General features: G+C 41.6%; 1 protein-coding gene across 2 annotated transcripts; it reads left to right on the top strand.

Moving 5' to 3' along the window:
* The first annotated feature begins 2,220 nt into the window (after positions 1 to 2,220).
* ric8b (RIC8 guanine nucleotide exchange factor B) lies at positions 2,221 to 13,590 on the top strand. Of its 2 annotated transcripts, none has more exons than XM_080736536.1 (10): positions 2,221 to 2,487; positions 3,606 to 3,653; positions 3,766 to 4,413; positions 6,093 to 6,187; positions 7,043 to 7,193; positions 8,135 to 8,230; positions 8,870 to 9,014; positions 9,589 to 9,733; positions 9,905 to 10,024; positions 11,883 to 13,590. In XM_080736536.1, the coding sequence occupies exons 1-10, from the start codon at positions 2,404 to 2,406 to the stop codon at positions 11,989 to 11,991; spliced, it is 1,641 nt and encodes a 546-aa protein (XP_080592662.1). In that variant the 5' UTR covers positions 2,221 to 2,403; the 3' UTR covers positions 11,992 to 13,590. The 2 variants fall into 2 exon arrangements, with proteins under 2 accessions (XP_080592662.1, XP_080592661.1); XM_080736535.1 differs by having other exon boundaries at positions 8,132 to 8,230.
* Positions 13,591 to 13,785: the final 195 nt, after the last annotated feature.

The raw sequence follows: 13,785 nt of genomic DNA, 5'->3' as shown, positions 1-13,785 counted from the left end.
TGTGTCAGAAACATACTGTAGATCAGTGGTTCCCAAACCTTTCAGGTCGAGACCCAAAAAAGAGATTAGACTTTTTCCCAGTACCCAAAGTAGTGAAAACAGCAGATCTACAAGCGTACAATGCGTCGCTTGTAGATCGGCTATTTTCACTACTACTTTTTTAATTTCTTAGATTTGTGTGTTCGTTTTAAAATGTGTAGGCTATATCTATATATATATATATATATATATATATATATATATATATATGTGTGTGTGTGTTTCTTTTGAAATGTATATATTTTTTTAAATGTAGGAAAAGAAAATGGGAATTTTACCTGAGTCGTGTCCCATAAACATTGATCCGTGACCCACAAATGGGTCCCGACCCACTGTTTGGGAAACAGTGCTGTGGATCACTGTTTTTTTTCTCTCTCTCCAGTGAATATACACATACTTAAATCGTTTCATTTGAGTGCCAGTTCATCTGACTTTTATCTACTTGAGTTTATTGCAAGTGTGTTTGGTACCTCTGATTATTACATTTTAATATATGAATATGTATCACATTACATTCAATCTACAAAACACATTGACTGCTGCGACAGTTATGTGGCTGAAACAATGATTACTTTACAAATAATTTTCTTCATTTTTATTTGGAGAGGAAATAATATTCTAAAAGAATATCAAAAAAAATGTTCTCTTCAAATGCTGTGTGTGTGTGTGCGTGCGTGCGTGCGTGCGTGCGTGCGTGTGCATGTGTGTGTATGTAAAGGGAACATGGTGTGGCAAGAACTATATTTCTATAGAAAGAAGCCCTGCTGGGATCCTGCATCTTTCCCATAACCTTTGACCTCTGACTCCTGCCGAGGGTTTTATTGGAGCATAACCTGTGCATTAATCCGTATTAGGGAGATGGACCAAATCAAATATCACTATTTTTTGACCAAATATCTCAATATTAATTTTGTGGGGCATGGTTATTGGTGCTTTCACTGAATATTTACACAACATCTTTGATAAATCACCAGTAATGACTATATAACTACGGTAAGTGGGTAGAGGCAAATAATACAACAGATAATTACATAATTTTACTTTAATGCAGCCTTTATAACCAGGCCTGGGCTGCCCATAGCCCATGAGTCCAACCCCCTTTAAAGCTCTGAAGTAGTTGATGTGTTCATCCCATTGGTTTATGATCATAATAAAGATGTCTGTGAGTCTGTCCTCTGGTTTGATATCTTGATGACTCAATCTTTAGTAATCTACAGCACCCTGTGGCACATTGTGTTGCATTGTATTTTTACCTAAACTTGTGTTACCTATAAAACTATAGAGCATCGCAGCGGAAGTGGATTCCTGGGGTCACTTAATATTCCCCATTCATTTTCGCCATAGACTTTTACAAAAATATTTATAACAATTATGTTAAGCCTCGAACCAAGCCATCCAGGATGGAGGTGAATCATGATCATATAACCTTTGATCCTATGTGAAAACATATTTTAATATTACATTATTTGATATACTACATTTAATAACTACCCTTTGTTTAGCGATTTTCAAAATGTTCTTTTCATAGAAAAAAAGGTTATATGATCATGATTCACCTCCATCCTGGATGGCTTGGTTCGAGGCTTAACATAATTGTTATAAATATTTTTGTAAAAGTCTATGGCGAAAATGAATGGGGAATATTAAGTGACCCCAGGAATCCACTTCCGCTGCGATGCTCTGTAATAGCTTATAATATAATTATAATTATGTAGGCTAATTAATGCAATATTTCTACCTACCGGCATATAAATAAGAAGTAAGCTATCAAGGTAATAGCCTATACAAAAATAAATACTGCATTACAGGAAAAGGCCCTGCAGTTTCATGACAATAAAGTTCACTGGTAGGCCTACAAGCTAAGTCAACTAAAAGGATGCTTTTGGGCTTGTTTCGATTGGGGTCCTTTTTTACACATATCTTACAAATAGAACACAGAACTATGCAGAAAATACCAAAGTCAGTACCAAGGGGAAAAATTGCAAATACAATTTCAAGTGGGTCACCAATTTCATCATACGAGAGAGAGAGAGAGAGAGAGAGAGAGAGAGAGAGAGAGACGGTCGGCCATTATCACTTTATTCAAATCTGTGTAAAAAAAAGAAAAAGGTAGCTGCAGCTGAGTATTATAGCTGGCCTGGGGCTGAGGTTGACAGCTTTGTGCCCACCACCACTGCAATAACAGGACAGATCAGCGAAACTTTAAAGGGGTGTTTCCTTACAGTGGGGAAACCAACCCTCACATTGACCTAGCAGCAGCACAGCAGCAGCAGCAGCAGCCTCTGCTAGCCTGTAGCCTCCCTGCCTGCCTGGCTGATCTGAGCAAAGGATATCTTATCCTGTTTGCTGTGATATATTTCAGCCATGGATCTGAACAATATCATAGCACACCTCGATACGAACAACGAGGAGGAGATCAAAAAGCTTTTGAACCGGTACAACCAAGAGGTGAGGCGCCGATTCTTCTCATTTGACGTCAACCAAAACAAACCATGGTGGTGCTAACGTGTTAGCTACGTCGCTAAAAGTGCAACGGGCTTCTAATTATTAAAACTGGCATCGCAGGTTATGGGATCTTGGAACATTAAAACGTAATGTTGTTATTTGCACCATACGTTTGGATCGATCTGTGTGGACATAATGTGGGGCTCTAGTTCAATATGTTAATGTTAGTAGCGCTGATGATGTGATGGATGTAGCCTCAGGCTGATGATGACAGCTACAGTAAACCAAGCTCATTTTCTGTACAGCAGTGGTTCTCAGACTTTGTCATGTCAAGGAACCCCCACATTGACACTTCCGCGGACCCCCCATTGGAAAAGATATGCCAGGGATGCCCATAAGAGATTTTTACTGCTCTAGCTGTGATTCTCAACCATTTTAATTTCAAGGACCCTCAGTTTGACATGTATTAGGCGTGACCCCCATTTAATGTTATTTCTATCTCGGAGACCCCAATTCATGTTGTAAAATCTGTTATTTAACTCTGAGGGTGTACAAATGGAACCAAATTGACCCTACGTTAGGGTCCATTTGGTCCCATTTATACACACTCTGAGTTACATACTGTACCCATAAGGGTCCATTTGGTTCCTATCCTAACTATCATTTAGTTGGGGACCCCCTGCAACTCCCTCAAGGACCCTGGGTCCCCGGACCCCACTTTGAGAACCAATGCTGTACACTACAGTACCACTACCACACCAAAGGCTATTTTGGCCACAGGAAGAGTTTGTCAGTGGTCTCAGATTAAAGGGCCACTTCACCTCTGGGACAACCAGATCTTATTTTATTGTTGTTTGGGACACGATCAACACAATCCTGAGTTATTTTTTGTGTAAAATATCTCAAAACACAGATTGAACACAAAAAAATAACTCAGGATTGTGTTGATCGTGTCCCAAACAACAATAAAATAAGATCTGGTTGTCCCAGAGGTGAAGTGGCCCTTTAAATTACATTTTTGCAAGAAATTCTCCTGCTCAATATAACATTTTCAAAAGAGATTTTCATGACAGATTGTCCAGTGTCCAGAATCAGAATGAGCATCATGTTGTCTCTTTCAGAATAGTCACACTTTCACCTTTGACCAGGATGAGGAGAACCTGCGAAGTGTATGTACTAAACTTTTCAATATGTTTTTTTTGTTGTTGTTGATAGTAGCCCTATAATTTCACATTATGTTGTTGGATTGCAGCCTTTTCCTTTTCTCCCGTCATCATGCAGGAGCTGTGTCAGTGTCTGCTAGCAGCACTTGGGAGGCAGCTGCAGTCATGCTGCCAAAAGGCCTGCCTGGAGACCCTCCGCATCCTGTCCAGAGACAAGCGTGTCCTGGGCCCTGTGGCCACCCGGGAGGGCATGCTGGTGCTGGCCGAGCTGGCCAAACTGAGGTTACGCGATGGAGGAGAGGAACAACCAGGTGACAATCAGAACGGCCTTCAGGATCAGGAAGACTCCCAGACTGAAGCCGAGGAGAGGGTGGTCGTCGAGGCCTTGAAGTGCCTGTGCAACGTGGTGTACAACAGCGCCGCGGCGCAGCAGGTCGGGGCAGACGTGCAGTTGGCCCGGGGTCTGTGCGCGCGCTTACACGCCATCCGTAGGGGCCACCACGAAGTGGGCCTGTTCACACTGCGCCTCCTCTTCCTGCTGTCTGCCCTCCGACCGGACGTGAGGGGAGGCCTGCGGCGGGAGCTGCACGCCGTGAGGATTCTAACGGAGGTGCTGGAGCACACCTTGGACGTGCGCTGGGTGGGTCAGTATGAGGCCGCCCCTCCCGAACCCCAGGCCCCACCCATCCCTGCCGAGGACAACGAGCGTGCCATGGAAGCTTTGAAAGCATTGTTCAACCTCACACTACCCGACACTGGTGACGAGGTGAGTACGTTGTACTTACAGTATGCAGCTGTCTAGTGTCTATACCACTGGATGATGCCCAAATAGTATATGTTCTTAATATAATGTATGTAGTATGACACATCTTGGTGCAATGCATGTGATTATTTTAATGGTCATTTTTATTATAGACATACTGTTAACACACAAGTGTGTGTGTGTCATCGTTTTTATTAGTTAATCTAACACATTTGAGAAATCATTTAAATTAATCTGTTTTAATATCACTGGTTTAGTACTTCCAAACTGGTCTGATCCCTTCTTTAGCCCATGCCCCAATAAGAGGTTTATCGTCTATCTGACCTGGCCAAAGCCCTAGGGCATCTTCTCAACATTCTGTGATTAGTCAGGGAGAATTAGTCAAGATGATCCTTCAGTGCTCCGTTCACCACCTTTGTGCTCAAAAACAGCTTATTGTCCCGCACTATGACACTGTGAAGGAGGGCTACGTTACATCACTACCGACGGCAAAAGTTTTACACATTTAGTTTGCCAGGTCTCTATGAACAAGGGCAAGGCATGTGGTGCATTTAGGCCTCATACAGCCATAATGCAAGATGCTCCTTTTCACATCACTCATAGTAGTGTGAAGGGAGTCTCTCTTCATGCATGATAATATGCTCAGTTGAAAACCAGGAATATTTATTTTGGACTATAGCAGCCGAGACCTACTCTTTTTAGGTTGAGGAAATCCCAAATTCTTCTAATTTCTTTTCTGCATCACCATAGTAATCTTTTTCGCTTCTCTCTTTGAATTTATTTCTGCGCTTCACTCTCGTTTGTAAACTCTCTAACCCTTACATGTTTTAAAGGACAATTCTGGGCAAAAATGAGGTGTCCAGCTTTTAAAATTTCCAAGCTGGAAAAAAGCTTGGACATTTTTAAAGCTGGTTTGCATAGAGATTACATTGAATTACCAAGCCAACCATTAGCTTGGCTTTTCTCTGTGTGAATGCAGCATTAGGCTGGTGGGGGGGGAGCTGTGAAATGATTCAATCTTTTACACATAAAATGTTGTAATGTTTTTGCCCCAAGTTGTCCTGTTTAACTAGAGTTGTTCTGATACCAGTATTGGACATTCTCAGATACAGCCTAAGATTCTGAATTGGCTATCAGCAGTGAGTACATGAATCTATGCACCGATCCGATATCATTTAATTTATTACGTGATTATAGCTGATTGATACACAGGCAAACAATACTTGCAGTGCTAGCATGGCATTCATTCTCTGTATCCATCATGTTTTACAAAGAGTTTAAACTGAGCCGGACCATCCAACAGTATTTAAGATAGTCGGGAACTGAGCAATCCCTTTGCTAGACCCCTGGGTATTGGATTGCTGAGGTGGAGCCTCAGTCAGTACATCCTGCATGTCTTGGTTACCCAATACATACTGATGTTACTCATACGCCGAATTGGCAGTGCCTGGTATTGATTTGAAGTAATTGAACCCATTGGTATCGGATCTGTACTCACTGTTCTGTTGACCATTAAGCAAGTTTAGGTATCAGAATTGTTATCTCGAACCAAACAACTTTATCAGAACATCTCTATTTTTAGTAATATATTATGGAAAATTTACCTGTTACTACTTTCCCTGTATCCCCTGGATTTATTTGTTCCCTCTGCTTCATGCTGTTGTCCATCCTTTATTTGATAGGAAGGTGACCATCAGCTTCGCCTCATTGCAGCCATCTTGCGTCATCTCTTGCTGTTAAAGACTCAGACAGAGGAGAAAACAGAGGAAGCACACAGGTTCGAAGCCCCCTTTCACCACTGCTCTTCACATTGTCATTCATTTGACTCCATCTTAATGCCAAGATATCTCAATGTTGTTCCTTACTGTCAGTGATAAAATAAATACACCACAGTGCCACACACACACAGTGGTTCCTGGTGCATACTAGGAAAGAGTAACCATGTTTGGGGTTTCATCCTTTGATGTTTCTAGTTGTCATACTGCTGTGGAAGTGCGTTCTTTTCATTTTAATGTAATGCAAGAATCCCAAGAATGTCTGGCCACAGACAGGGTGAAAATGAAATGGTGTCACGTAAAAGTGATTTACGATGCACCCCTTTGACCTGTGAGGTGAACCTGTTTCAGAACTTGGTCACAGTGGTTTTTGCCCATTGTGTGGAGGAGGCTTTGTTGAAGTTTGTCTGATTTGATGTAAGGCCCCAAATATGAGACGGGAACACTGTGACTGGAATGTAAGCCTTGTTTCATTTATGACATTCAGTGCATTGGGGTGCACCGGTAGAAGATAACCACTTGAGTGAATCAACCGTGTAAACATAGCTTTCCCAGTTCGATTCTAGGTGGAGTCTTGTTGTGCATCTCTTCCCCCATATCTGCTATCTTATCCAAATAAAGCCAAGTGGCCTTTTTTTCCAGTATTATTTTCCCCCCAGTATGAGTATTGTAAATATATATATATATACTGTATATAATTAAAAAATATATCTTTTGAAATCTATTTTTTAAATGTAGGAAAAGATCGCGTGACTAATACTCGAGTCTTGACCCATAAGAATTGGTCCGTGACCCACAAAATGGGTCGCGATCCACTGTTTGGGAAGCACACTGACTGTCCCTTGTGTTTATTCCAGTCATGCGGTGAACCTGCTGAGTAACCTGCCTGTGTCCTGTCTGGACATGCTGATTGAAGTGCCGGTCCAGGGAGGACAGGAGGAGTACAGTGGCAAGAACATGGACACTGTGCAGGTGCTGCTGGACTTCATGGAGAAGAGGATAGACAAGGTAATAGTCCACTAAGTGCAGTAGTTCTCAAAATTGGCCGCGGAAAATGTTTTGTCTTCTGAATTTATCACTATTCTAACATAACAAAGTTTGTTTTTATTTTCATTCATTTGGTGGTTTTAATAGCGTAAATTTATGCACGTCTTCATACCCTTTGAAAATGCCATTATTGGGTAAGATTCACATATCGTCGTTGTCGGGCAGAAACCTTGTATCTCCAAGTTTCAAATTTGTACGTTCTTTCGCAAAGTAAAGCCCTGCTTCATCATACAAGGCCATCGCACAAAAGTAGTGAAAACAGCAGATCTACAAGCACACAACGACTCGTGGTGCGAGGCGTTGTGTGCTTGTAGATCGGCTGTTTTCACTAGTTTGAATCATTAAATGATAAATGCAAGGTTTTCACTCGACAACGACGATATCCTGTCATATTTAAACACCTTTTTAAATCAATAATCTTCATACCGGTAAATGTAATAAATATAAATGGCTCCAGCTCATATATTTCAGTGAGCACTGAAAGCACTGACCAAATCTATCTCATGGAGCTACATGCATGGCCTTGTATTTTCCTTGGTGCTGTGCATACATTCCCAACATTATAATGTTTAAATAGGATTAAGCCTACCAAACAGTTTGTCAACAAAGTGTCCTTCAGGTCACCCATCTCCTCATTTTTTATACATATTGTCACAGTGTAAGCTTGTAGATCAGATTTTTTTTCTATAGATTTTTGAAGGTATATTAAAGTATTACCACAAGCTTGTGACTAAAGAATAACTACATTGGAACAGGTTCTTTTTTTTCCTGGGAAGTAATGGTTTTGGACATACCGGTACAAGGTTTCCAACCCCGATGACACACACCACACACACTAGAGCTGTAGCGCGTTTGTGTGGTCAGGCTTTCACGTCCCCTATTTTCTGTCTCATTCTAAGCAGGGTTCAAACTACAAGGAAGGACTGACGCCAGTACTGAGCCTGTTAACTGAGGGCTCCAGACACCACAGGGAGATCCGCAGATATATCAAGGCTCAGGTAATAATTGCTCCTCAAAATGGAATCTGTTATTTCAAACTAAATTCTGTATTGGATTGCTTTCTTCAATTTATGTACCATAATCGTAATGCACACACACGTCGGGCCATTTCTTTGAAAATAGCTTTTTAAGTGAAATGTTAAACCACTTTCAAACTGGCAAACTTATTTTGGGCATGTTATTATTGGCAAAAAATCTATTTGCCATACAAGAAAGCAGGGGTCTTCAACAGGGGGTCCGGGACCCCTAGGGAGTCCTCAGAGTTACTACAGGGGGGCCTCAAATCTTTATGTGATAGGATAATTATTTTTAAATGAACAACTTGAACCCTCGCATCCCTATTCTGAGGAGAACTTTAGCCAAAAATAGCAGATCGGCTATTTTTGGCAAATAGGTTTGGTGTAGTGGTTAAATGTCTGAAAAAACACATTAACACAAATCCAACATTGACTGATGACAGTTCTGTCAAACAAGTCTATGAATCTATCTATGAAATCTGTGAAAATCTGCTACACAATTTTATACAAAATGTTGTGGGGGTCCCTGCTTTATCTCCCTCTCAGCTAAGGGGTCCTTGGCCTGAAAACTCTGAAACTAAACCAAAGCAATAATGTGATGGTGTCTGTATTACACTTCAGGTGCTTCCTCCACTAAAAGATGTGAAGATCAGGCCAGAGATCGGCACCACCGTCAGAAACAAGTTGGTTCGACTCATGACCCACGTTGACATGGGCGTAAAGCAGAGCGCTGCAGAGTTTCTCTTCGTCCTCTGCAAAGAAAGTGGTGAGTGAGAGAAAACATGAAGCTAAATGGACAAAATGAGGGGGAACATGCATTTGTTGCGTAGACGAATGGAACATGAGTGCTCCATAACATTAAATCCAATAGATGATTTATCCCATTATGATCATCTGTGTCACTGGCTTAGATTTTAACCACTTTAACCATTATGTTATACTTTGCCTATTCACAAATAGCAGATACAAGCTCATAGCGCAGCAACGAGTGCCGCGCTACGATCGGACATTTTAGAAAAATCATGATAATTTGTGCAAATCTTTGATTATATCGGTGTGTATATATATATTTTTAAAGCAAACTTTTGTAACTCAAATCTTTGCTTCTGGGGGTCGCTGGAACAACATTTTGAGATGGGGGTCCACAGCCAAATACATATAATTTGGCGGTCCTTGACATGAAACGGTTTGAGAATCACTGATCATAGAAACATGTTTTTCAAAAACCTTAGAAGAATTTAGAAGACATTTATAGAATCGGCCTCAGTTCTTAATGTTTAAAAAAATATATACATATGTACATGTCAACACCACCATGTATTTGTGGCGTTCCTTTGCAGTGGACAACCTGTTGAAGTACACTGGCTACGGGAACGCAGCAGGACTCCTGGTGGCTCGAGGACTTCTGGCAGGTGGCAGAGGCGAGACTCAGTACTCTGAAGACGAAGACTCGGACACAGAGGAATACAAATCCGCTAAACCCTTGTGAGTGAAGTGTGTGTGGTGTGTGGGGGGGGGGGGGGGGTCATTATCTGGCCTCAAAGTGACCCAATCGTTTGATGCCATGTGTATGTGTTATCTGTGTAACATTTCAGACATGTGCTAACCGCACGTTTTCCTTCTGACCCGTTTCTACTTCTCCTGTACCTATTGCAGCATCAACCCCATCACAGGCCACGTTGAGGAGCCATTGCCCAACCCCATAGAAGACATGACGGAAGAGCAGAAAGAGTACGAAGCGCAGAAACTCGTCAACATGTTTGACAAGTTGTCAAGGTAAACATATGAAAACGAATGCTTTTTGACAAAAGCCCCCCAAAACACACTCGAGGGAGATGAATGATTATGAGATATTGTCTCTTCAACCCTGTTGTATTCATGTTGACCTTTTCCTTTGGGGAGCAGAAGCTAATTCTAGTCAAAGATGACGCCCTGGACAAAGGTAACACTGAGCGCGCTCCCTGCCAACCGGTTCATTAAAAGGAAGAATCTCCTGCCGTTAGCCCAGCGGCTTCAATTAGGCCTGCTCTTCCAGCATGCCGCCGCATTCAGCCACTGTAAATGGAAGCTGCCGTCACTCCTGTGCAGCATCATTACCAGCTCTCCATTAATTATCACCTAATTGGTGTGCACAGTGGGCTGGCAAGGCCTTAGATCCTTTATGTGACTCGTTTGAGATTTCTAATAACATATGTGTGTCCCCGACTTTATTCACCTTTTTGTCATTCTGAGGAGCCAAACATTGCGCACACAGGCGACATAACAGGGGTGGACTGACACATGGAGGTGAAATTAGACCACAAAAAAAGAAAACTTGGGTGGGGGTGAACCCCTAGAAAAAAAAGCTGACATTGTCATTGTCAAGTCAAAGAGAAAGGGGTTGAGTTGTAATGAGACACGTGTGCCTACAAGAAGCAGATTCCTTTTCAAGGCTGGGTCCCTCTTTCTTCTCCTCGCTCCATTCTGTTGTGTGTCTGTGTGTGTCACTGTAAAGGAGACATGGTCATGAGGGAGAGTCGCAGACAGCAGCGCCACCCCCACTACCAGCTCTCGGGAGATCAGGCAGTGCCCTGCAAGAATGCGCTTCCCCAAACTGCTTAACTGGTCTCCCAATTAGCACATATTCTGACTCCCATCCCCCAGCTCTTTACATCTGCAAGTACCAGGCAGGCCCCTCTCAGCGTTCAGGGGGATAGGATGGATTTTGGACTAATTGGGATGAGAGAGAGCACCACACAGGACTGACAGGATTGTGTATAAAAGTGTTTTTTCCTCTCTCTGGTACACGTTTTTGCTCTGCACCTTGTTGCCGGTTTTACCCATTGCATGAAGTAGGGCACAGGTGGTTAGGGAGTTGGACTTTAATCAATGGTAATTGGTCTATTATGACTGAAAGGTGTTGTTTTCAGTGATAATTTCCATGAGGCTATATCCTTTACGTTGTTCACGTCTCTGTGGGGATTATTTCACTGAATAATGTAAATATCAACTGTATCTTAAGGTTTTCCATTCAGCTTTACTGTCTTTTCTTGTTTAGGAAACCTGTGGTCAAGACCTTTCCCAAAACTGGCCAATTCTAATTTCAGAACAAACTGGGAATTACACGATCATTGATGTTTTCCATCCTGCAAATGAATGCAAATGGGATCTTTTTAAATCTTTGATTGGATAATTCTCTGATAAATCATCTTAGAGGGAAGTGGTGACACACAGTGCAGATATAATTGGATTAGGATGGAGGGGCAGCCGCGGCTTTGAGGAGATTAGACTGAGGACTGATCCTGTAATTAAACTGCCATAGAAAGGGAAGGAAGGCCAAGTGGGGTGGGGATGGGGTGACCAAATAGGGGCGAGCGTCTCTGAAAGGGCAGGACTCGTCTTCCAAGGGTCCTTGAGCTTAGGGAGGGAGGAAAGGTGTACACCAGCAGCCGAGTGCCTCCTCTTAGATCGTCCATGGTCACAAAGGGGGCTGGACTCCTGGACTAATCAAAGCCATACTGTTGTCTGCATCACGTTCATTTTGATGTGTGTATTTTAAATCTTGTTTTTTTTTATTTGTGCTCCCATAGACCCTCTTCCACCTGTCATGGAACAAACTACAGCAGTGCTAATATTCTGATCTCTGTGCCCATAGGCAGAACCTGATCCGCCCCATGGGTGTTAGGAGGGACGGTACGCTAGCACCACTAGACGAAGCTCTGTGTCAGCCGGCTGAAGACAGCTCAGGATCAGACTCGGACTAGTGCACTCCGGATCCAGGCCACCTCTTCCAGTATATGCGCTGCACTGGCCCCCCCCTCCAACGCATTCTGTCTAACTCTAGGGGCCTATAAGCCATTCTCTAAAAGCAGAGTTGGACTTGACATGGCGGCAACACATTTTGATGGCACCCATTACACACAGGTGATTGTCTTCATTGCTGTTGATGGGAGGATTCTTTTGCCCCCATTTCACGCACTTTTTTTTTTTTTTTTAACCTATGTTGACAAAATAAAAAGTAGACGTATAGACAGTGATGTACCGAATCGTATGTTTCACTGAAAATGCTATTGCCAAGGTTTGACCAAGGGCCATTGGTTTTGAATAAGAAATCATTCCTTACGAAAGCTTCTGATTTTAAGTAGTTTTAAATGTTCCTGCTAACTGATGTTGATGTAAACTATTTATATGGACGTACTATACAAGTGCACATTATATACAAATTTATGAATAGAATTATAGCAAGTGCTGTGAGCAGCGCTTAATCAAGCAACTCTTCAGTTTTAAAATCAGCCTGACTGTCCATTGTGGAATGAAGCAAGAGGCACAACAGATGCAAGACGGTAGCTGTTTGGGGAGTAACATTTTGGCTGTGTATAGTAACTAAATGCAATGCCCTCACCTTAACTGTTATAACTTAAAGTGTATCATTTGTTGTTTTATGTAAGCACATTTAAGATGAACAGAGATGCTGCAACAATTTCCTGTGGTGGATGAATAGTGTTTGGATCATTTCTGCCTTACCCATTGTGGACTCTTAAGAAATGTGTATTTGAAATGACTTTTCTATTTTTTCTTCCTTTGATTAAGCATGGCATTAAATAGGTCCTCAGACATGTATGCTTTTTCTATATTTAAGATGATTTTATATAGATCCAAAAGTATATACGATTTTAAATCATGGTTCTTTGAAATTGATTGCTACAGTTTAAATAGATGTGTGGGTATCAAATTCTGTTGAAGAAAACTGCATGGTTGAGTATGATATGGAACAGAATTGGTACCTTGTGTATATCTTTCTGCTTTGGGTGACTGATGTTGTTTCTTAAGCAAAACACTTGTGGTAGTTTTATTGCCAATTTAAACACTGGAAATCCGCCTTAAATCTTTATCTGTAGATGTTTTACCGTTTTTCTGAGATTAGCCAGTCAATTGATAGTAACAGAATAGCCATGCTTTACCACTATTACCTACTCACAAAATACATTTCGAATACAATTATGGACTTGGATTATTACTTAAGTACCTGAGTCCAGCTTGTTTTGTTTGAAGTTACACAAAAGACCAGGATTTCACCTTGAGTCTCAAACCTCAAGGCTAAACAGGGTGAATCTACTGTATGAAGAATTAGTTTTCCTCATAAAAAGCCAACAACAGCCTCTGATGTTAAATCACATTTCTGCTCCTGTTACAGACAGTACAAGCCTAATCAAGCCAAGACAGTTTGAGCTTTGCACAATATGTGGATGAAATGCATGTTGATCACTTTTCCCCCACAATCTGAAGAATATAGTGGGTTAAGAATAATTGTTCTTTTTGTACATTGTTTGCAAGACCGAAGGTGTAACCACACTTTTTATATATGTAGTGAGGCTTCTATTGCAAAGTTATTAAAACTGGAAAAGAACTTTGTTTTGTTTTGTCTTTGGGAGGAGGGCAGAAACAAATACTGCATAAACTAGTGTTTCAAAAATAATACCTTACATTGTAATTGGGTGTGGATAGGGGTCACTGGCCCAAAAGGTTTAGAAACACTGGCATAAACAAGACTGAAGAAG

Source organism: Nannobrachium achirus, assembly GCF_963921795.1.
Source record: "Nannobrachium achirus genome assembly, chromosome: 11".
In the NCBI taxonomy this organism is placed as follows: domain Eukaryota; kingdom Metazoa; phylum Chordata; class Actinopteri; order Myctophiformes; family Myctophidae; genus Nannobrachium; species Nannobrachium achirus.
Note: the sequence above shows the minus strand (reverse complement) of the source record. Positions and strands in the feature narration are given on the sequence as shown.